Source organism: Tachypleus tridentatus, chromosome 13, assembly GCF_004210375.1.
Source record: "Tachypleus tridentatus isolate NWPU-2018 chromosome 13, ASM421037v1, whole genome shotgun sequence".
NCBI classification, from domain to species: Eukaryota; Metazoa; Arthropoda; class Merostomata; order Xiphosura; family Limulidae; genus Tachypleus; species Tachypleus tridentatus.
Window position 1 is genome coordinate 25,649,656 of NC_134837.1, and position 24,842 is coordinate 25,674,497.

General features: G+C 34.1%; 1 protein-coding gene across 4 annotated transcripts in view; it reads right to left on the minus strand.

The window, feature by feature from the left end:
* The window catches only part of LOC143237103 (uncharacterized), a 353,116-nt gene that overhangs the window by 182,326 nt on the left and 145,948 nt on the right, over positions 1–24,842 (minus strand). For all 4 annotated transcript variants that reach the window (XM_076475969.1, XM_076475970.1, XM_076475972.1 and 1 more), the window contains one exon: positions 12,882–13,096. In XM_076475969.1, the coding sequence (XP_076332084.1) occupies positions 12,882–13,096 (215 nt within the window). The remainder of the gene's footprint in view (positions 1–12,881; positions 13,097–24,842) is intronic.

The following is a 24,842-nucleotide window of genomic DNA, read 5'->3' on the forward strand; positions in this document are numbered from 1 at the left end:
ACCTCAGTCTGAATAATAGTAGCAGACAAATACCAAAATAGTCACATTCTGGAGACCTCAGTCTGAATAAAAGTAGCAGACAAATACCAAAATAGTCACATTCTGGAGACCTCAGTCTGAATAAAAGTAGCAGACAAATACCAAAATAATCACATTCTGGAGACCTCAGTCTGAATAAAAGTAGCAGACAAATACCAAAATAGTCACATCTGGAGACCTCAGTCTGAATAAAAGTAGCAGACAAATACCAAAATAGTCACATTCTGGAGACCTCAGTCTGAATAAAAGTAGCAGACAAATACCAAAATAGTCACATTCTGGAGACCTCAGTCTGAATAAAAGTAGCAGACAAATACCAAAATAGTCACATTCTGGAGACCTCAGTCTGAATAAAAGTAGCAGACAAATACCAAAATAGTCACATTCTGGAGACCTCAGTCTGAATAAAAGTAGCAGACAAATACCAAAATAGTCACATTCTAGAGACCTCAGTCTGAATAAAAGTAGCAGACAAATACCAAAATAGTCACATTCTGGAGACCTCAGTCTGTAAAAAAGTAACAGACAAATACCAAAATAGGCAAAATCTGGAGACCTCAGTCTGAATAAAAGTAGCAGACAAATACCAAAATAGTCACATTCTGGAGACCTCAGTCTGAATAAAAGTAGCAGACAAATACCAAAATAGTCACATTCTGGAGACCTCAGTCTGAATAAAAGTAGCAGACAAATTCCAATATAATCACATTCTTGAGACTTCAGTCTGAATAAAAGTAGCAGACAAATAACAAAATAAACAGAATTTGGAGACCTCAGTCTGAATAAAAATAGCAGACAAATACCAAAATAATAAGAATCTGGAGACCTCAGTCTGAATAAAAGTAGCAGACAAATACCAAAATAATCACATTCTGGAGACCTCAGTCTGAATAAAAGTAGCAGACAAATACCAAAATAGTCACATTCTGGAGACCTCAGTCTGAATAAAAGTAGCAGACAAATACCAAAATAGTCACATTCTGGAGACCTCAGTCTGAATAAAAGTAGCAGACAAATACCAAAATAGTCACATTCTGAGACCTCAGTCTGAATAAAAGTAGCAGACAAATACCAAAATAGTCACATTCTGGAGACCTCAGTCTGAATAAAAGTAGCAGACAAATACCAAAATAGTCACATCTGGAGACCTCAGTCTGAATAAAAGTAGCAGACAAATACCAAAATAGTCACATTCTGGAGACCTCAGTCTGAATAAAGTAGCAGACAAATACCAAAATAGTCACATTCTGGAGACCTCAGTCTGAATAAAAGTAGCAGACAAATACCAAAATAGTCACATTCTGGAGACCTCAGTCTGAATAAAAGTAGCAGACAAATACCAAAATAATCACATTCTGGAGACCTCAGTCTGAATAAAAGTAGCAGACAAATACCAAAATAGTCACATCTGGAGACCTCAGTCTGAATAAAAGTAGCAGACAAATACCAAAATAGTCACATTCTGGAGACCTCAGTCTGAATAAAAGTAGCAGACAAATACCAAAATAGTCACATTCTGGAGACCTCAGTCTGAATAAAAGTAGCAGACAAATACCAAAATAGTCACATTCTGGAGACCTCAGTCTGAATAAAAGTAGCAGACAAATACCAAAATAGTCACATTCTGGAGACCTCAGTCTGAATAAAAGTAGCAGACAAATACCAAAATAATCACATTCTGGAGACCTCAGTCTGAATAAAAGTAGCAGACAAATACCAAAATAGTCACATTCTGGAGACCTCAGTCTGAATAAAAGTAGCAGACAAATACCAAAATAGTCACATTCTGGAGACCTCAGTCTGAATAAAAGTAGCAGACAAATACCAAAATAGTCACATTCTGGAGACCTCAGTCTGAATAAAAGTAGCAGACAAATACCAAAATAGTCACATTCTGGAGACCTCAGTCTGAATAAAAGTAGCAGACAAATACCAAAATAGTCACATTCTGGAGACCTCAGTCTGAATAAAAGTAGCAGACAAATACCAAAATAATCACAATCTGGAGACCTCAGTCTGAATAAAAGTAGCAGACAAATACCAAAATAGTCACATTCTGGAGACCTCAGTCTGAATAAAAGTAGCAGACAAATACCAAAATAATCACATTCTGGAGACCTCAGTCTGAATAAAAGTAGCAGACAAATACCAAAATAGTCACATCTGGAGACCTCAGTCTGAATAAAAGTAGCAGACAAATACCAAAATAGTCACATTCTGGAGACCTCAGTCTGAATAAAAGTAGCAGACAAATACCAAAATAGTCACATTCTGGAGACCTCAGTCTGAATAAAAGTAGCAGACAAATACCAAAATAGTCACATTCTGGAGACCTCAGTCTGAATAAAAGTAGCAGACAAATACCAAAATAGTCACATTCTGGAGACCTCAGTCTGAATAAAAGTAGCAGACAAATACCAAAATAGTCACATTCTGGAGACCTCAGTCTGAATAAAAGTAGCAGACAAATACCAAAATAGTCACATTCTGGAGACCTCAGTCTGAATAAAAGTAGCAGACAAATACCAAAATAGTCACATTCTGGAGACCTCAGTCTGAATAAAAGTAGCAGACAAATACCAAAATAGTCACATTCTGGAGACCTCAGTCTGAATAAAAGTAGCAGACAAATATCAAAATAATCACAATCTGGAGACCTCAGTCTGAATAAAAATAGCAGACAAATACCAAAATAATCAGAATCTGGAGACCTCATTCTGAATAATAGTAGCAGACAAATACCAAAATAATCACATTCTGGAGACCTCAGTCTGAATAAAAGTAGCAGACAAATACCAAAATAGTCACATTCTGGAGACCTCAGTCTGAATAAAAGTAGCAGACAAATACCAAAATAGTCACATTCTGGAGACCTCAGTCTGAATAAAAGTAGCAGACAAATACCAAAATAGTCACATTCTGGAGACCTCAGTCTGAATAAAAGTAGCAGACAAATACCAAAATAGTCACATCTGGAGACCTCAGTCTGAATAAAAGTAGCAGACAAATACCAAAATAGTCACATTCTGGAGACCTCAGTCTGAATAAAAGTAGCAGACAAATACAAAATAGTCACATTCTGGAGAACAACGTCTGAAAAAAGTAGCAGACAAATACCAAAATAGTCACATTCTGGAGACCTCAGTCTGAATAAAAGTAGCAGACAAATACCAAAATAGTCACATTCTGGAGACCTCAGTCTGAATAAAAGTAGCAGACAAATACCAAAATAGTCACATTCTGGAGACCTCAGTCTGAATAAAAGTAGCAGACAAATACCAAAATAGTCACATTCTGGAGACCTCAGTCTGAATAAAAGTAGCAGACAAATACCAAAATAATCACATTCTGGAGACCTCAGTCTGAATAAAAGTAGCAGACAAATACCAAAATAGTCACATTCTGGAGACCTCAGTCTGAATAAAAGTAGCAGACAAATACCAAAATAGTCACATTCTGGAGACCTCAGTCTGAATAAAAGTAGCAGACAAATACCAAAATAGTCACATTCTGGAGACCTCAGTCTGAATAAAAGTAGCAGACAAATACCAAAATAGTCACATTCTGGAGACCTCAGTCTGAATAATAGTAGCAGACAAATACCAAAATAGTCACATTCTGGAGACCTCAGTCTGAATAAAAGTAGCAGACAAATACCAAAATAGTCACATTCTGGAGACCTCAGTCTGAATAAAAGTAGCAGACAAATACCAAAATAGTCACATTCTGGATACCTCAGTCTGAATAAAAGTAGCAGACAAATACCAAAATAGTCACATTCTGGAGACCTCAGTCTGAATAAAAGTAGCAGACAAATACCAAAATAATCACATTCTGGAGACCTCAGTCTGAATAAAAGTAGCAGACAAATACCAAAATAATCACATTCTGGAGACCTCAGTCTGAATAAAGTAGCAGACAAATACCAAAATAGTCACATTCTGGAGACCTCAGTCTGAATAAAAGTAGCAGACAAATACCAAAATAATCATATTCTGGAGACCTCAGTCTGAATAAAAGTAGCAAACAAATACCAAAATAGTCACATCTGGAGACCTCAGTCTGAATAAAAGTAGCAGACAAATACCAAAATAGTCACATTCTGGAGACCTCAGTCTGAATAAAAGTAGCAGACAAATACCAAAATAGTCACATTCTGGAGACCTCAGTCTGAATAAAAGTAGCAGACAAATGCCAAAATATTCACATTCTGTTGACCTCAGTCTGAATAAAAGTAGCAGACAATAACCAAAATAATCACATTCTGAAGACCTCAGTCTGAATAATAGAAGCAGACAAATACCAAAATAGTCACATTCTGGAGACCTCAGTCTGAATAAAAGTAGCAGTCTGAATAAAAGTAGCAAATACCAAAATAATCAGAATCTGGAGACCTCAGTCTGAATAAAAGTAGCAGACAAATACCAAAATAGTCACATTCTGGAGACCTCAGTCTGAATAAAGTAGCAGACAAATACCAAAATAGTCACATTCTGGAGACCTCAGTCTGAATAAAAGTAGCAGACAAATACCAAAATAATCACAATCTGGAGACCTCAGTCTGAATAAAAGTAGCAGACAAATACCAAAATAGTCACATTCTGGAGATCTCAGTCTGAATAAAAGTAGCAGACAAATACCAAAATAGTCACATTCTGGAGACCTCAGTCTGAATAAAAGTAGCAGACAAATACCAAAATAGTCACATTCTGGAGACCTCAGTCTGAATAAAAGTAGCAGACAAATACCAAAATAGTCACATCTGGAGACCTCAGTCTGAATAAAAGTAGCAGACAAATACCAAAATAGTCACATTCTGGAGACCTCAGTCTGAATAAAAGTAGCAGACAAATACCAAAATAATCACATTCTGGAGACCTCAATTTGAATAAAAGTAGCAGACAAATACCAAAATAGTCACATTCTGGAGACCTCAGTCTGAATAAAAGTAGCAGACAAATACCAAAATAGTCACATTCTGGATACCTCAGTCTGAATAAAAGTAGCAGACAAATACCAAAATAGTCACATTCTGGAGATCTCAGTCTGAATAAAAGTAGCAGACAAAAACCAAAATAATCACATTCTGAAGACCTCAGTCTGAATAATAGAAGCAGACAAATACCAAAATAATCAGAATCTGGAGACCTCAGTCTGAATAAAAGTAGCAGACAAATACCAAAATAGTCACATTCTGGAGACCTCAGTCTGAATAAAGTAGTAGACAAATACCAAAATAGTCACATTCTGGAGACCTCAGTCTGAATAAAAGTAGCAGACAAATACCAAAATAGTCACATTCTGGAGACCTCAGTCTGAATAATAGTAGCAGACAAATACCAAAATAGTCACATTCTGGAGACCTCAGTCTGAATAAAAGTAGCAGACAAATACCAAAATAGTCACATTCTGGAGACCTCAGTCTGAATAAAAGTAGCAGACAAATACCAAAATAGTCACATTCTGGAGACCTCAGTCTGAATAAAAGTAGCAGACAAATACCAAAATAATCACATTCTGGAGACCTCAGTCTGAATAAAAGTAGCAGACAAATACCAAAATAGTCACATTCTGGAGATCTCAGTCTGAATAAAAGTAGCAGACAAATACCAAAATAGTCACATTCTGGAGATATCAGTCTGAAAAAAAGTAGCAGACAAATACCAAAATAGTCACATTCTAGAGACCTCAGTCTGAATAAAAGTAGCAGACAAATACCAAAATAGTCACATTCTGGAGATCTCAGTCTGAATAAAAGTAGCAGACAAATACCAAAATAGTCACATTCTGGAGACCTCAGTCTGAATAAAAGTAGCAGACAAATACCAAAATAGTCACATTCTGGAGACCTCAGTCTGAATAAAAGTAGCAGACAAATACCGAAATAGTCACATTCTTGAGACCTCAGTCTGAATTAAAGTAGCAGACAAATACCAAAACAGTCACATTCTGGAGATCTCAGTCTGAGTAAAAGTAGCAGACAAATACCAAAACAGTCACATTCTGGAGACCTCAGTCTGTATAATAGTAGTAGACAAATTCCAAAATAGTCACATCTGGAGACCTCATTCGGAATAAAAGTAGCAGACAAATGCCAAAATAGTCACATTCTGGAGACCTCAGTCTAAATAAAAGTAGCAGACAAATACCAAATAATCACATTCTGGAGACCTCCGTCTGAAAAAAGTAGCAGACAAATACCAAAATAATCACATTTTGGAGATCTCAGTCTGAATAAAAGTAGCAGACAAATACCAAAATAGTGATATCTGGAGACCTCAGTCTGAATAAAAGTAGCAGACAAATACCAAAATAGTTACATTCTGTAGATTTCAGTCTGAATAAAAGTAGTAGACAAATACCAAAATAATCACATTCTGGAGACCTCTGTCTGAATAAAAGTAGCAGACAAATACCAAAATAATGAGAATCTGGAGACCTCAGTTTGAATAATAGTAGCAGACAAATTTCAAAATAATCACATTCTGGAGACCTCAGTCTGAATAATAGTACCAGACAAATACCAAAATAATCATTGTTTCACCTTGTACAGACCTACAGAAAATTTCTTTCAAGCTAAACATACTACGACTTTTTTTAGTCCAATTTTTAAGTCAATATTTAGTTTAGCAAGTATTCTAGTTCGTAAGGTGGAAATATTTCGTCTGAAGTTAATAACTGTTATAGTGTTTTATCAGATGATCTGATATATTTCCAGTCGGTTAGAAGATATAACAGTAAACAGTAAGCCATTTATTTATTATTTTCAGTTTAGCAGACATGAATTGCTAGACAAATGACAGTATATTTTTTATATAATAAACATGATGACTGATGTTTCTCTAGAGAGTTCAGACAATTAGTATGTTCTGCTTGGAATTATTATAAGATTAATTGTTAGTCTAATAAATCCTGGTGGAAATGTTTACACAAACAAAACCTTTGTTTTGTCTTTGACTTAAAAATGTGTCGAGAAATAATCTTATCGCTCCTGTTAGATAAATCAAAACTGAACATTGTCAGTGATTTGAAATCTTCGTGTAATATATAGCAACAAAGTTTCCAAACATGAAGTAATTAAAACTAATAATGGAATCTCACATATTTAAATAATACCCATATTTCATTTAGAAAAAAATTGTTCTAACCCGACACATACAGTCCAACCGTTTGTTGAATATTGGGTGCCGTGTGCAGTAATTGTATGCAGACCTGTCAAACATCGAGAACTTACAGTTAGTGCCACGTATGACAATGGAATGAACTGACCCAGACAGTGACAATATTTCATTATTGATAATTATATGGTATGTGCCACGTACGATAATGGAATGAACTCACCCAGACAGTGACAATATTTCATTATTGATAATTATATGGTATGTGCCACGTATGGTAATGGAATTAACTCATCCAGACAGTGACAATATTTCATTATTGATAATTATATGGTATGTGCCACGTATGATTATGGAATGAACTCACCCAGACAGTGACAATATTTCATTATTGATAATTATATGGTATGTGCCACGTATGATAATAAAATGAACTCACCCAGGCAGTGACAATATTCCATCATTGATAATTATATTGTATGATTTAAAGTTAAAGTGAATAACTGAAAGTAAATGGTAATATTTACTATTGTTTTGAGACAATAATGTCATCAGCCTTCAGTCATATCATAAGTGTAAGCGTGATGACCTTTGACACAAGTGAACCTTTAATAGAAAATATATGAGTAATTAATAAATTATTCACTTATTATTTATATTTGTAGTGAGTTAGTATGTTATGTGTGTGATTCTTATGACATTGATTGTCAGTGTAATAAATCCTGAGCGAAATGTTTACACAAACAAAACTTTTGCCCTGTCTTTGATTTCAAAAGTATCATGAGATAAACATATCACTACTGTTAGGTAGATCAAAAGTGGCCATTGTCAATAATTTGAACAATTTGTCTAATATATATGTATAGCAACAATGTTTTTGAACATGAGGTCATTAAAATAATAATTAAATCTCGCATGTTTAAGTGCAATCGATTTTGCATTTTCAAAATTGTTCTAAGCCGACTGATACAGTCTGATTGTTTGCTCTATGTTGGATGCAGTAAGAAACAATTGTAGGTTAACCCATTTTTGTCAAACTCTGCTCTAATTTTACACCGCTTCACAGCACTTACTTCACAAACCACATAGATTTGGTCGACTCAGAACTGACTTTTGCATAAGTCCCTCTTTATAAACTGTGTGTTGGTGACGTCAATATCTCCAAGGTGTTATATAAGAAATATTAACCCTTGATCACAAGCTGTTACAATCTTTTAGTACATGTAAAGTAATGTTAAACAGACACCAATTCATTAATCTTGTGAACGCATAATAGATATGACATTTAGAAATTTGTATGTGTGTTTTGTCATGGACAATCTGAAAGTTCTGGTATTTAAAATAATAGCAATCAGTATGACATTCATTTATTTTATCTGGTTGTAGGGCGATTATTGGTTGAGTACGACTTATGAAACACTATGTGTCCTACATAACATCGTCTAAAATAAGCTATAAACAGTTTAGAAAAGTACTTCATACTTTTACAAGTTTCTGTACGTTAAAAGGTGATCAGTGGTTATTTAGAAAATGGATGGATACAATAAGTCAATCATTAATTATTTTTATTTCGGATAATGAATTTTAGCATAATAAAATTTGGACGTTGTTGATTTGTAGAAGTACTGTCACAGTTTATTTGTTAAAATCATACGTTAATAATATCAATTAAATATATGTTAAAGTCTACCTTTGTAAAACATGCGATAAAGTATAATAACATGTGTAAATTATTTTTTCAGAAATTAGTACAAGTTTTATTGCATAATGAACGATTTATTGACAATTTATAGTATAAAATCCAATTATAAACTTAAATTTTAATTATTGTATGATACTGCCCTTTTTAGGCTGATTTAAACATATAGTTATGTATTATATCCATCATATTGAGTAAGATATAGTTCTTTTAAGACAGGAAATGTAAATCTTTAATCACTTTATTCAGTAAGTTTGAATTATCGCATTGTACTTGTAGAACTAACTAATAATAAAAAAATGTAATGTCCTATTGTCCTTGTAGAACGAACTAATAATAAAAAATATAGTGTCCTATTGTCCTTGTAGAACTAGCTAATAATAAAAAATGTAGTGTCCTATTGTCCTTGTAGAACTAACTAATAATAAAAAATGTAATGTCCTATTGTCCTTGTAGAACTAACTAATAATAAAAAATGTAATGTCCTATTGTCCTTGTAGAACTAACTAATAATAAAAAATGTAATGTCCTATTGTCCTTGTAGAACTAACTAATAATAAAAAATGTTAGGACAAATTAATTATAAATGAATTAGTGTTAAGTGTTCTGTTGTATGATGATTTAATTATAAATTACGTAATTATTTATTTAATTATTTTAAACGTCCTTTTCGAACAGTTTAATTAATTAATGTATTTATTATAGACATGATGAGACAGTGCACGAGTTGTGGCTGTCTTGAAATATGTTCTCTACTTTGTGATGTATTCATTCATTATGATCACCTATCACAGCAGCCTAGCAACTCGCCAGCATTTGGAACTTTGATATAATGACCACCTCTTGTGGCTGACTAGTAACACGTCCGGTGGTACAGCTTGGAACTATGACATATTTAGCCTTGCTGACATACTCCCACTCTCCTTGTGGCTGACTAGTAACGCGTCTTCAGCTGTATCACAGCAGCCTTGCTGACATACTCCCACTCTCCTTGTGGCTGACTAGTAACACGACCGGTGGTACAGCTTGGAGCTATGACATATTTATCCTTGCTGACATACTCCCACTCTCCTTTCCCAACTTTCGTCTTCATGTAACAGCCCTTTAAGGGGAGAAATACTACTACAGAACTAGTTGCTAGGATTGTTATTTGTTGAAACGAGAATATGAGTTCATGTATATCTAATACCTAAATAGGATAGAAAATACGGTTTAAGTGTACTTATAAGTACGTGTCAGGCAGGCAATAGCATTGCCTATGTAGGGATTGTTCATCAAAATGGTATTTTGAACACCTTTTTAACATCTCGTCAGAACTTTAAAATAGTATACAGTGTTTCCTTTTATAACAATATATACGTAACGACTACGTCATAAGTTATGTTAATATTGCAACAAAACTTTGAAATTCTTCTGCTTCTTTTTTATTACAAAGTTATCCGATAAACCAAAACAATGATGTCATCCAATTTCATTGAAGTGTCATAGTTTCAATCAGAGTATCTGCTTTTATAAGTAATATTAATAACTAGTAGTAATCAGAAAATAAATCATAATTTTAGTGAAAACTGTTATCAACACCCCCCTCTTGAAGTCAGCTTTCTTACAGAAGCGTGACGTTCTTTTAAAAAGTTTAAGTACAGGGTGAAAAGGAATTATCAGACAATAATAGATAAACAATAAATATTACATTTGGAACCTCATTGTATTTAAAACTTGGTTATATACACTAAATATAGGGATATCATCCACTCAGTACTGATGACAACTGCAGTCTTGGCCAAAGTATTTGCGCAATGTTCTATATTGATGTACTTGTCTATTTGCCTTATAGTTATCGATTAAATTCCCAAGTAACAACAGTGAAGATAGTATATCATCAAATAAACATGTACGTCATTCTAGCCTACATAAGTTATTTTAAGCATTTCTTCATCAAAACACAACTACACACTTGTTTTATATAAAAGGTTGTGCCTTTTGTATAATATTTTTTGAAATAGATTAACACTTTTTCCAGACATTTTCTTTGTACTTGGTGTCGAGCCATGTCTCGCCACGTACGAGAAATTATTGGAGTCAGATTACTCGACTGTTCAGAAATGGTAAGACGCAAACGGAAACTTTATTTCAGGAAAGTCGACTGGGAGACGTATTAAAACTAAGATGATCGTATTTTGATAAGACGAGTGTATCAATATCGGAAAGTGTTTTGCAACACCCTACTGTAGGATTGATATGAATACATTTATACAAGGGTATCTAGAAGAAGAGTGAATAGGAGACTGATCAAACTAGGTTATTTTACAAGAAGAGTGATCTGAATAGAGATATTAACTACAATTAACCACTGTCATCATGTTGTCTTGGCAAGACAGCATGTCAACTTGGAATAAGAACATTTGTGACGAGGCGTCCTTTTAGATAAGTCCTGTTTCTATCTTAGTTAAAACTGATGGTAAGATTAGTGTTCATCATTTGCCTGAAGAACAAATAAGAGAAAATTGTCTTTCTCTCAAGAGATGGTGCTATACATGTATTGCCAGCTATTGTTTATGGTGGAAAACTGTTATTTATATCCTCAAGAAAAACGTTAATGATTCCTCCTACAGGCACCACATGAAAAAGATATTTCTACGACGTGCTAGGGGATGGTTTGGCAATAACTTTTTGTTTCAGAATGATAATGCCACTATCCACAGTGTGTGTGTATTGTATATAATTCTTTCGACTAGGAATCGTTAGAAAATTTCCATGATCAACAAAGTCTACTGATCGTAATGCCATTAAGAATTGTTTGGCAGAACTGAGTCGAAAAACTGCCAACCACGACCCTAAAACAATTACTTTAGCTGAGTTGCAGGGCATTCTAGTGACAAGTTGGTTTTAAGTCACATCGGAATACATCAATAACCTCATCAACAGAATGCTATGTCGCCTTGTGGAGGTTATTAAAACACGAAAAGGACCAAAAGGACCAAACAAACAAGTATTGATTTTCTAATATAAACTAATATAAGGTTACAGACACTATTTATAATAACTTAATGTTATATTTTGTCATTATATTTGTTTTGGTTTCATTGTAATAAGAGAAATGCTGAAGTACATATCTTTCTACATGCGTCTGTTCTAATAAATCATTCATTATGCCCGTAGAACCTATTTCGTTATACAAATTACATACGTAGATGTTTAATATAACATACATTTTCAGTTTGACAACGCTAAGTGTAATCGTATTCCATCTTAATAATAGTGATATTTTCACAAAATATGCAAATATTTTGTCCAAGATTGTACAACGTTTAGTTTCTATACTTCGGTTTGGAAGTGTATAAATGAGAGCCTATTGTGATGTTTTTGGATTTTTACTAGTGGTAAAGTATCCATCCTTGTCTTAACGTGTAAGTTGATCACTAAGTATCATGTTTTCGTGTGCACATTTTAATAGTACAGTATTTAGTCTTGTTCTCTCTATTCTTACTTCAGTTGGATGTTTGTTCATTCACTTTTTACTTTTTCTTGTGAGGAATACTTTAGTGTTACATTGTGTGTGTGTGCGTGCGCTCGCACTAACAGTACAATGTTCAGTGTAATACATTTGTATATGCGTGTAAGTTAATGTACACGAGCATTTCGTGTTGTATTCCTATCTGTACGTCTACGTTAGCGGTTTTCATAAGTTCAATGAGTTATTACAATGGTGATTTTAAAATCTAGAGCAGTTATATTTCGTTAATTTCTTGAAGAGTCATTTCTTCAATGACAAGAACTATCACCAGAGCTAGCAGCATGCATCACACGCCCTCTTTAAACAAAGTTGTGCAATAAAATTGAAAAACATTCATAATCGAGGAGAAATTCAAACATAATATTAATAGCTAATAACGAAGACAGTTTAATTAAGTGTAGTTTTATGTAAGAGAAAATATATTTGTTTTCTTCAATAGCTTATACAATCTTTGTTGTAAAGGTAAATAAACGGTAGCTTTTAATCAGAGAGAAAGCCAGAAGCTACTTACGTCTACGTGAATTCCTGGAAGAGTGAGGAACTGACCTGGAGGCCAGTCTTTAGGAACGAACCTGTAAAACTCTATTCCATTTTTGTACCATTTCACTGAATATAGAGTTTCTCCTTCCAAGTCGTAGTTACAAACAAGTTCTACAGCCTGGCCCACTCTTGTAGGTGACGGGACATCCAACATTATCATCTTCATGGATAGAGATTCTGTTAGCGCTGTATGGGGAAATAAATTACTTAATAACCATCTTAGTTTACATTGTTTACGGAACACAGGACTGCACCTTATAAATGAGACAGCAAATTGCCCCCACCCCAGCAACTACAGCGTTGTGTCTGTGAAGTCACACGCTAGAAATTGGATTTCGATACCCATGATTGGCAGAGCACAGATAGCCCGTTGTGTAGCTTTGCGCTTAATTCTAAAACAAAGAAACAAACACTAAATTGGCTCCTATAGGAGTAATATTTGTTGATAGCGTTTGGGTTCCTGCAGCCAAAAACCTAAAAGTTAATAGAACTTGCTACAGTTCAACCAAATGAGGTGTTGTGCAGAGTTTTAAAGCTACGAAAAATATAAAGGGAACTTCAATAATTCACTTTTTTTACCGAGAAAAACTTAAATTTCAATACAAATAACACAGACTTTAATAATGTTGAAACCCTATAGAAACATAACAATTCAAGTGATGATGTCGTGTTATTAGAAAACAATTGTAATATTTAATAAAATATTCATTAAAACCACTTCATACTTAACAGCTGATTAGTTAACATTAACCTCTAATCAGAGTAAACTACCTAATTAAAAATCAACATGAGTATGGTTAACAAATATATTGTTCTTATGTATAAAGATTAGAATGCAATGTTTCACTAGGTGGGTTCCTTCGCTGTAGACCAAACAATATCTTATGAAGTTCAATCAACTTAGTAAATGCAACATAGTCATAAATCTGTGTATTATGGTAACTATTAGTATCCACGAAAATAATTAATTTTAAAAAATTATAGGCGCTAATCATGTGAAAGTATTGTTTTGTTTGTTTTGAATTTCGCGCAAAGCTACTCGAGGGCTATCTGTGCTAGCCGTCCCTAATTTAGCAGTGTAAGACTAGAGGGAAGGCAGCTAGTCATTACCACCCACCGCCAACTCTTGGGCTACTCTTTTACCAACGAATAGTGGGATTGACCGTCACATTATAACGCCCCCACGGCTGAAAGGGTGAGTCTGTTTGGTATTACGGGGATGCGAACCCGCGACCCTTAGATTACGAGTCGCACGCCTTAACACGCTTGGCTATGCCGGGCCTATGTGAAAGTAAGTTGGTACTCGGCTAATTCTACAGTTTTTGAGTTTCGCCATCCGTAATGTTAAACTGATAGATTAAAAGGGAGGCAACTAGTTAACAGCGAAAAGAGCTAAATCTTGAGATATTCTTATCTGATGGATTATATTAGTCAGACTTAGCCTTTATTCTTATAGTGCATCTGCAGTCCAAAATTGTAAAGCGATTTCTGTACCAATTGTTATCGCATTTGTGACCACAAAATACAGAACAAAGAAGAAAGCTTGAAAAATGCACAACTGTAAAAATATGTAATAGATGACGATGAAGAAATATTTGTTAAAAGTAATATTAAGTAAAATACTGTTTTACAGTTTCTAGTCTCAGGCTATTTTGAATTATTTGTTTGCAAGAATACGTTTGTAGGCGTATAACATTAAAAATCGACGTCTGATACCCGTATTGAGCTCAACGCAGATGGACTGTTGTACAGTTTTGCTCAAAAAAAATCATTGCTATAATTCTAGTTCGCATTGAAATCTGAAATATAACTCACATTGACCAGAATCCGAAATGTTTTACAGGATGATATTTTGAAAATTACATAAGTATTAAGGTCATCTCAACAAAACAATGGGTATTTTATCTTCAAAATCAAATATGAGAGATGATGGATATAATAAAGGAAACTGTTTGTTTTTCTCAAAAACATTTATTACATGAATTAGAGCAGTTATAATTAGGAAAATTAACTCTAAAATTAAAGTTGTTTTAATATGCTTACAGTCGCTGTGACACATGTATTGCATAATTTTGAGTAATTTTATGTTTTAGCCTGTTATAACTCATTTATATGAAATACATAGAAAATCACAGAAGTAATTAGCAGGGTTAGTAGCAATGTTGATGATACTTTTGTTTATATTCTTTGTAACATATCTTATTAAGGTTCTTGAAACCAATTGAGACATAGATACACAGGCTATTTGGTATTATAATTAGTTATATAAGAATGTGTTTGAAAAAGTCAAAGGAGTCCAGATCCCCTCGATGATTCTACTCTATAAATGGGGTGTCTAGCTGTAAGTGTCTTAACATATTAAACTTAGGCATCCCGAAATCAATCATCCAGCTTTTGTCGTGTCTTGTGAGCATAAAATACATAAAATCAAAGTACTATTTTATGTAGATATACTGCTTTATACCCAGAAAGTCGTTATTTGAATAGAATATTATAGCATCATTATGCGCACGTGTTTAACAGATGGACTTGACATTGTAACAATGTTATGAACACTTGTTTAATTAACAAATGAGTCGGATAGTTACGTGTATTGTTTAACAGATAAACCAGATAGTGTAGCAGATATTTTGTTAGATTACAAGACTATGTTCTATTAACTTCCTCAGAAATTGTTTCGTTGCTTGAGCTTAAAGTAACTAAAACTGTGTTTTGAAAATAGCTGTCCATACAATCCATAGATCAAAAACATCTGAAATAAAACATTTACTCAACTCAAGCAGATATGACCAACTCTTGATCAAAAGATCGGTATAATAATTAAAAAAAAAAAGTTTTCAAGTACATATAGATACAATGCCACAGGGTTCTATTTCAGTGAACATTAATTATTTGTAAATGTAGCGAGAAATAAAACTGCCAGTCCTTGATATCTCTACCCGCCATTTTCCTACTAAAACCAACTGAACTTAAATTAAAACAGATCAATAAGTGACAGATAGAAAGCAACTACACTAGGAAATACTGCTGTTCCAGTTCACAAATCTATCAACAATTGTTCAAAAAAACCCGTTAACACAGTTTTAACTATGAAGCGTGAAAACAATACCACTGCCCGAGAGAAACCTATAGGAAATCGTAACAAATATGTATAAAGAATACTCGAAAATATTAATGAGTATGGTCGTCAATCAGCCTGTTCAAAAGGTTTTCGGAACCGGCATCCTTTCCAAAACACCTAAAATTATCTTTTCTTTTATAATAAAAACTCACAAGCAGTGATATATGTATATATATATATAATTTGTTATACGAGTCACAAATTTGGCAAATCTGTTTGAAGTACCTGATGTAATAAATAAGTATATTTGAGCTTATGTTCCGTTGTTTTTTTTTTTTGTATTAAAGAAAATTTTCAAATCGTGCCAAAATATCCAATACAGGAAATTCCCATATATCATAAACCAGATTAAAATATAATGATTCGCTAAACGGTTTAAAATTTCGAAGTATATAAACCGATATTTTCTTTTCAGGCACATTGTACTGATGTATTAATAGTATTGTTTGTTTGTTTGTTTTTTGGAATTTCGCACAAAGCTACTCGAGGGCTATCTGTGCTAGCCGTCCCTAATTTAGCAGTGTAAGACTAGAGGGAAGGCAGCTAGTCATCACCATCCACCGCCAACTCTTGGGCTACTCTTTTTCCAACGAATAGTGGGATTGACCGTCACATTATACACCCCCACGGCTGGGAGGGCGAGCATGTTTAGCGCGACGCGGGCGCGAACCCGCGACCGTCGGATTACGAGTCGCACGCCTTACGCGCTAGGCCATGCCAGGCCATATTAATAGTAAAATTCACCAGCTCTGACGATGAAAACTGTGCAACCGTAACTAGTCGGTTGTAACTAATATTAAAATATTTTAGTTTCGTTGCGCCAAAAAACCCGTCGGTTTTTGTGCTGTTTTTATTATATAAATTATTTAGAAAATTATAATACTCTAAAATGTACAGGCCACTTTAAAACTTTAGATTTCACAAAATAGCTTGATATTCCAGGGTTCAGACCATGCAAAGTCCTTAAAAAGCTGCTACAAATCACAAAATTCTCTTATTACGTACATTTCTGAAAATACGTTACAATTTCATTAGGCCCAGCATGGCCAGATGGTTAACGCACTCGACTTGTAATTTGAGGGTCGCGGGTTAGAATCCTCGTCACACAAAACATGCTCGCTCTTTCAGCTGTGAGGACGCTATAAGTAACAGTCAATCCCATTATTCGTTAGTAAAGAAGTAGTCCAAGAGTTGGCGGTGGGTGGCGATGACCAGCTGCCTTTCCTCTGGTCTCACACTGCTAAATTAGGGACGACTAGCAAAGATAGTCCTCGTGTAGATTTGCGCGCAATTCAAACCAAATCATTTCATAAATTAAAAATCTCATTAAAATCTATTCACTATATATTTATATTTTCAAACAATCCCACTTCCTGTTTATGTTAAAGATGTTATTCTCGTACTGAATCCACACAATCAATAAATGTTCATCAATATGGTTTGCTAATTTTTCGAACAAAATCCTTCTCCATAACTTTGCTTAAAATACCCAAATCATTTCTTACGATAAATGTGTTTGAATTCCTTAACCACGTTTATCAGACATTTACACAAGTCACCACAGGGAAAATGGATCTTTGTGCAAATACGTCTTCAGGGTCATTGGAGAATAAACCCTTTCATTTTTGAAACATTTTTTTTCTTTTACTAATTAAATTCTTTCGTCGCTATAATAATTAAACTTTACGAGTCATTATCTGTTCTAAAATGCAAGTCGAAGTCATAAACTTCGTGCAACATTTGCTTGTCATGCTTAAATATATTTTCAAGATTTTTTTTAATCAACCACTTCATTTGTAGACATTAACTTTTAATAAGTAAGGTAACTTAATGGTTTTGACGTTAAACAGCACGCTGAGTACCATTCCTAACAAACTATCATCTCTAGAAATGAAATATGCCATTCTTATATTATAAAAAGTCTTATATGCGATTCCTCCTTTTGGCCATGAATAACTTTATGGCTTTCAAATCTAAAATCTGAGGTTCGTTTCTTCGCAGTGGAGAGATAACAGCTTATTCATTAGTTTTGTGTTAAAACAAATATTTTTTTTCTACAACACTTTTTAATTGTCAGATTTCTAGAATTTGTTTCTTTGTTTTTGAATTTCGCGCAAAGCTGCTCGAGGGCTATCTACGCTAGCCGTCCTTAATTTAGCAGTGTAAAACTAGAGGGAAGACAACTATTTATCACAATCTACCGCTAACTCTTGGGCTATTATTTTACCAACGAATAGTGGGATTGATGGTCACATTATAACGCCCCCTCTGCTGAAAAGGTGAACATGTTTGGTGCGACGTGGATTCAAACCAGCAACCCTCAGATTACGATTTGAGAACCTTAACCACCTGGCCATTACGGGCCAGTTCCTAATGAAATAGTTCATGACTCTTGACAAAACTAATGCTCCTTTAGCAATACGATTTACAGTGCTGTGTGTGAATAATGGGCTGTTAGAATTTAAAATCTCCTTGACTACAAGAGCAGAACATATCTGAAACCCAAGCGAAGCAGCTGATGTGAAAAGTTTCCAGCTGATACACTATCTTGGTGTTGACAGAACGTCTCCGAGCCAAGCTTTCAAGTTAACTTTTTATGTTGTTTTATTACTTGATTTAATAAACTATTTGGCTAAATGAGTTTAACAGTTATCAGTATTAATATAGAAGTTTAGGTTTAACAGTAACTTCTGATAAGCGTCGTGAGCAGTTATGCCATCACCATAAGAGAAGTTGAATTCTCTGTGAGCGCAAGGTTGACCTTTGGCAGACACACACGGAAGGAAACTTAACACTCCTTCTGGTGCAACAATAACCTCAGATGTTTTGTTTGTTTGTTTTGGAATTTCGCACAAAGCTATATCTATGCTAGCCGTCCCTAATTTAGCAGTGTAAGACTAGAGGGAAGGCAGCTAGTCATCACCACCCACCGCCAACTCTTGGGCTACTCTTTTACCAATGAATAGTGGTATTGACCGACACATTATAACGCCCCCACGGCTGGGAGGGCGTGTATGTTTGGCGCGATCGGGATGCGAACCCGCGACCCTCAACGTCAGATGAAATAAGAGCTTTGATTTCAAGCTGTTCATTCACAACACCTAACTCCTTTCTGTCCAAATAAAGTTTTTTAAAAAGGTGTAATTTCTCCCGTGAATTTGACGTTTTTTTACTCACAGTGGTTGTACAGTAATATCATATTTGTGTAACGTTATTCGTAAGTTTTATACAAATATCCGCATTAATAATTTCAAAGAGACAGAAAAGGAAAGAAGATCTTCTTTTACGCTTATTTAGCACTAGTAATGTAAATTATCAGTAATTTCCCGAAGATTTCACAAGTGCACGTGGTATATGTTTCGTTGTTAAACAAATGCATTTATGATCAATAATAAATAGCTTTTATTCAAGCTGCGTATATTTATGAACATATAAAACTGGTAATACAGAGAACAAAGTTTCTTCTTTAACAAAACGGTTAATTATTTAATGTGTGTGTGTTTTCTTATGGAAAAGCTACATTGGGCTATCTGCTGAGATCACCGAGAGGAATCGAACCCCTGATTGTAGCGTTGTAAATTTGCAGACTTACCGCTGTACTAGCGTGGAAAGATTATTTAATGAGAAAACGAAATTCAGTTAACAGTTTTCATACTTTTTTAGCCGAATGTTGTTTTTTCCAATGAATTCAGGTTATTTCATATAGATACATATTTATTGCTTGTTACCTTTTCTAGTCAAACTCTTTCGAACCTACCTTTAAAAGGTTCAACTTCAACTCAATGAGACGAAGCTTGTGATGAAGTCATCAGAAACTGACATATCGTATGTGACCTGTATAATTGTTTGTTTGTTTTCGAATTTCACGCAAAGCTACACGAGAGCTATCTGCGCTAGCCGTTCCTAATTTAGCAGTTTAAGACTAGAGGAAAGGCAGCTAGTCATCACCACCCACAGCCAACTCTTGGGCTACTCTTGTACCAACGAATAGTGGGATTGACCGTAACATTATAACGCTCTCACGGCTGAAAGGGTGAGCATCTTTGTTGCGACGGGGATACGAACCCGCGATCCTCAGATTACGAGTCGCACCTGCCGGACCTGACCTGTAAAAGCAAGCCACCCTCTTACGTAAAACAGTGCTATATAAAGTGAAGCTTTGAATGTCAAATTTCATTTTCATCAAAAATTGTTTTTCTCGTTAAAATTTTAAAGTATACATAAAATTTTATTAAGCAACAATAAATTTTTCAGGAAATTTTATAATCTGAACACAGTAGCACAAGTTTGTGAAATTATGCTTTAATCCATTAAGAAATTTTTAATATTTCAAGTCTCGTATAACAAGCCTGACTGTTCAACACTGCATTTGTATTTTATAGATTTTAAAGTCGATGTGTATTTCAAACAAAACTTGAGTTCACATGAGAACAACAAAAATATATATATTTGTTTCAACTTTAAACTTTGCAAACTCAATTTCTGTCAGGTAACCTGATAGAAACCTGTGAATTATAGCTTAGAGATTAAGGAGAATTTAACGGTTATATACTAGTATTTGATTCTGTGAAACTATTTGATCTTAAATACGTTATACACTCCTTCAGCTGAAAGGTTTTAACAGACTTCTTACACCTATCTGAATCATGTTTTGTGATCGAAAAGGGAAATGTTTCTAAAAAAAGTGGACCATCATGTTTTGTGATTGAAAAGGGAAATGTTTCTTAAAAAAGTGGACCACCATGTTTTGTGATCAAAAATAGAAATGTTTCTAAAAAACAGTGGAACACGTCCATGAAAGATTTACAGATGAATTAAAATCCATTACTTAAATGTTATCAATTGCTTTACTTGTTCTAAGTGAGAAAAAACTTGTCACACTATGATGTTATAAAATAATAATTATTAATGCTCATCAAAGTTATGTTTAAAAATTGAGGAAATGCTTCTGTCTTTTTGGTTCTAGTTGTCTGGGTTCCAGAGTAGAACGTTTACTTTCATAAGAACAAGAAGTGTAAACCGAAGGTGTGTAGGGATATAGAGATATATACGTGTAGTTAAAATGGAAATAAAAATGTAAATACCATTGTCTACTCTAGAATCTGCTGAACTTGAATGTCACATATAGTTCCGCAATATGAATATTAGGATGCCAATGATAAACACCATCCGTCAGCAGTTCTTCATTTATATACATTGTGTGTCTGTCTTTTTCTTTTAGCAAAGCCACATCGGGCTATCTGTTGAGCCCACCGAGAAGAATCGAACCCTTGGTTTTAGCGTTGATATACATTGTGTCTGAATGTTTAGTTCAATTTTGATATGCGATACATTATTTAAACATATAAATCTTGGACTTGATTACCAAGTTTAATGTAAGCCAAAATGTTTGGTTCCATTAAGCTACAGCCACTTGTATATAGTTATATTATACCTCTAATTAACATCCTAAATAGATCGTATTCTAAATTAATTATCCATTAACGCTGGAATTACATCTGTATTTAGTTGTTTGTCTGTGCAAAACGTGAATTTGAATGTCGAGCTCTAATCACACGTCTCTTTATCTAAGCGAAGATTTCCGCTTGAATTTACATGCAGAAGTGACTATAAAGGTAAACGTTCATTCTGGATGTTCATTTTCCTTTGTAATTGTTCTATTGTCTGTATGTGGAAGATTTGGTCGTCAATGTCTGTTTCCACCAAGCTAAGGTCAGTAATTACTTAGTCGTACACATATTTATAAATGTAGGACGCAAATGTATGTTTGTGTCCACACAAGTTCTTGACTTTAACTAGGTACGTTTTAGATATAATCAGCTAGTTTCAACAGAGCACGGTTTAAGCTACAGGTTTAAATAAATAGCTATAATTATGTGTTCGTATAGGAACGATTTCAACGTGAATACTAGAACAGTTCCGCTCAGAGTAGATATGTAATTAATTATTTTACTAGTATTGTTTATAATCAGAAAAAAAATATACATTTCTACACGAGCTGGAGTATTATAATCTAAATATTTTTATTGTATTTTCAAAATTGTCCAAAAATAATGAGATTTGTTGCAGGTCGAAATTGAATATACTTTAATGAAACTTAACTCATAAAAACAAACAAACTCATAAACTTATAGAAAAGAGCTGAAAATCTATCAGTTGCAATTTCAGAAACGTAAAATCATTAGGAAACAAGAACAAATGAACAGTACATACACAAATGAACGTTAATAAACAAAGACAACTAGATAGTACGAGTATAGGTTATATGTCAATAAACAAGGACTGTCAGATATTACATACACAGATGAACATTAATAAACAAAGACAACTAGATAGTACGAGTATAGGTTACATGTCAATAAACAAGAACTGTCAGATATTACATACACAGATGAACATTAATAAACAAAAACATTGGTACTACAAGTATAGGTTATGTATTAACAAACAAGAACTGTCAAATACTACGTACACAACTTATAAGTTAATAAACAAATACAAAGGTAGTACAAATGCAGGTTACTGTTAATAAACAAGGACTGCCAGATACTGCATACACAACTTATGAGTTAATAGACAAGGACAGGTAGATAGTACAAGTACAGGTTATGCGTTAACAAAGAAGGACTCTTAGATACTGCATGCACAACTTATAAGTTAATAAACAAATATAAGCAGATAGTATATACACAGCTTAAACGTTATTACACAAAGGCAAACAGATAATACATATGGAGACTATATATGAGTAATCATGCTTTAATACACTGTTTAACAGAGAGGGATTAATGGGTAATACAGGTATGCTAATTTAAGCTTCATAAAGTTGTTTTGGTCTGAATAAAATATTATCTATAATTTAGTTACGCACATTTCGAAAATATTATTCATTTTGTTCTATCACGTAAAGGTGTTTGCAAAATGGAGAAGGAAAATAAACGCACATTTTGTTCTATCACGTAAAGGTGTTTTTAAAATGGAGAAGAAAAATAAACGCATACATAGATCGAATTATTATTTCGTTTACCACAATGAATATTTTTTATTATTATATTTGTTAACAAAAACACAAATAAACTGAAGAAAATAGCAGAACGCTGATGTAGAATATGAATCTTTATTGATTCGGGTTTTTGTTAAATTTCATCTTTCAACCTCAAAGCTACGTGTTGCGGTCTTATTTTCATGTATTGCATCCGGAGCATCACTTTCCAGTGACCAGTTGTAATCAGCCATTATGTTAATTTTCCACCTTCTATGATACCTCTTCTTTATTTCCTTAATGTCTTAATAAAACCTTTCCCGATGTTTCAGGTTGAAACAAATCTCTAGCATCACTTTTATTGACATCAGATTTAGAATCAGATAAAACTGTACCAAGAGTCTCTGGTGAAGCAAGTACAGGTGTATCAGGTCCACAGGGAAAATACTTTTTCTTACCTTTATTCAATGTCTCATCCATACAAACGGTGCAAACTTTGTGCGAAGCCCATGATTCTTCTTGGTCCTCAGTTTTATTTTAAAAATTCGTGTAATACGCTTTCTTGACGAATTCTATAATGTTTTGCTATTTTTTACTACAATAAATTTAGTACAAATACAGAATGTATTTGAGTCATTTACACAGCCTCTTGTTGCCATAGTGACGAATAAATAATATAAAAAAAAAATGTGTGTGTGTGTTTTTTATAGCAAAGCCACATTTGCTGAGCCCACCGAGGTTAACCGAACCCTCGAGTTTAGCGTTGTAAATCCGTAGACTTACCTAGCAAGGGGCGAAAAGAAAAATGTAACGTTAAAGTATACGCACAAACAAATACTATCCAGGAATGACACGTCTTGCGGCCTGTTAACCGTTAATAAACTAGTGATGTACTTCTCGTGGGCTCTAGAGCGTTTGATAAGACTCTCACGTTGCAACTGATCTAGAGAAATCTAAAGCCAGTAACTATCAATATTTTAAACATAACAAAATATGATCCGATTTCAATGCAAATTATTTACTTATGTAAAAGAACATACGACGTTTTGCGAAAATGTGAACGAGATGAAGAAAAGTGGACATCATTACGGATTCTTCATGTAGAACATGTAAACATTTCAAGACAATAAAACTATCGTAGACCTGTGTAATATATACATTGATGAATGTTAATAAGCACTGGGAAACAGAACAGTATCCATAAATATTAGGCCCGGCATGGCCAAGCGCGTTAAAGCATGCGACTCGTAATCTGAGGGTCGCAGGTTCGCATTCGCGTCGCGCCAAACATGCTCGCCCTTTCAGCCGTGGGGGCGTTATAATGTTACGGTCAATCCCACTATTCGTTGGTAAAAGAGTAGCCCAAGATTTGGCGGTGGATGGTGATGAATAGCTGCCTTCCCTCTAGTCTTACACTACTAAATTAGGGACGGCTAGCACAGATAGCCCTCGAGTAGCTTTGTGCGAAATTGTAAAAAAACAAACAAACCATAAATATTATACGTTAATAAAATAATTACAAACAAATAACAGACATGTAGCAAATTATAGTTTATGATTTATGATCAACAACAGACAGATAACTAATTCACAACTTATACTTTAATAAACAAGGACAATTAGTTATACATACACAGGTTATATACCTTAATGTGCAAAGTAAGGGAGCATATATATAATATGTATAAGCTATGTGTTAATAAACAAGGGAAGTCAGATAATAGCTACACAGTCAGCACATATAAAAACAAGAATGGTCAAATAGTAAATACACAACTAAATAGGTGTTAAACAAAAACGGTCAAACCTACGTATATAAAAGCCACAAT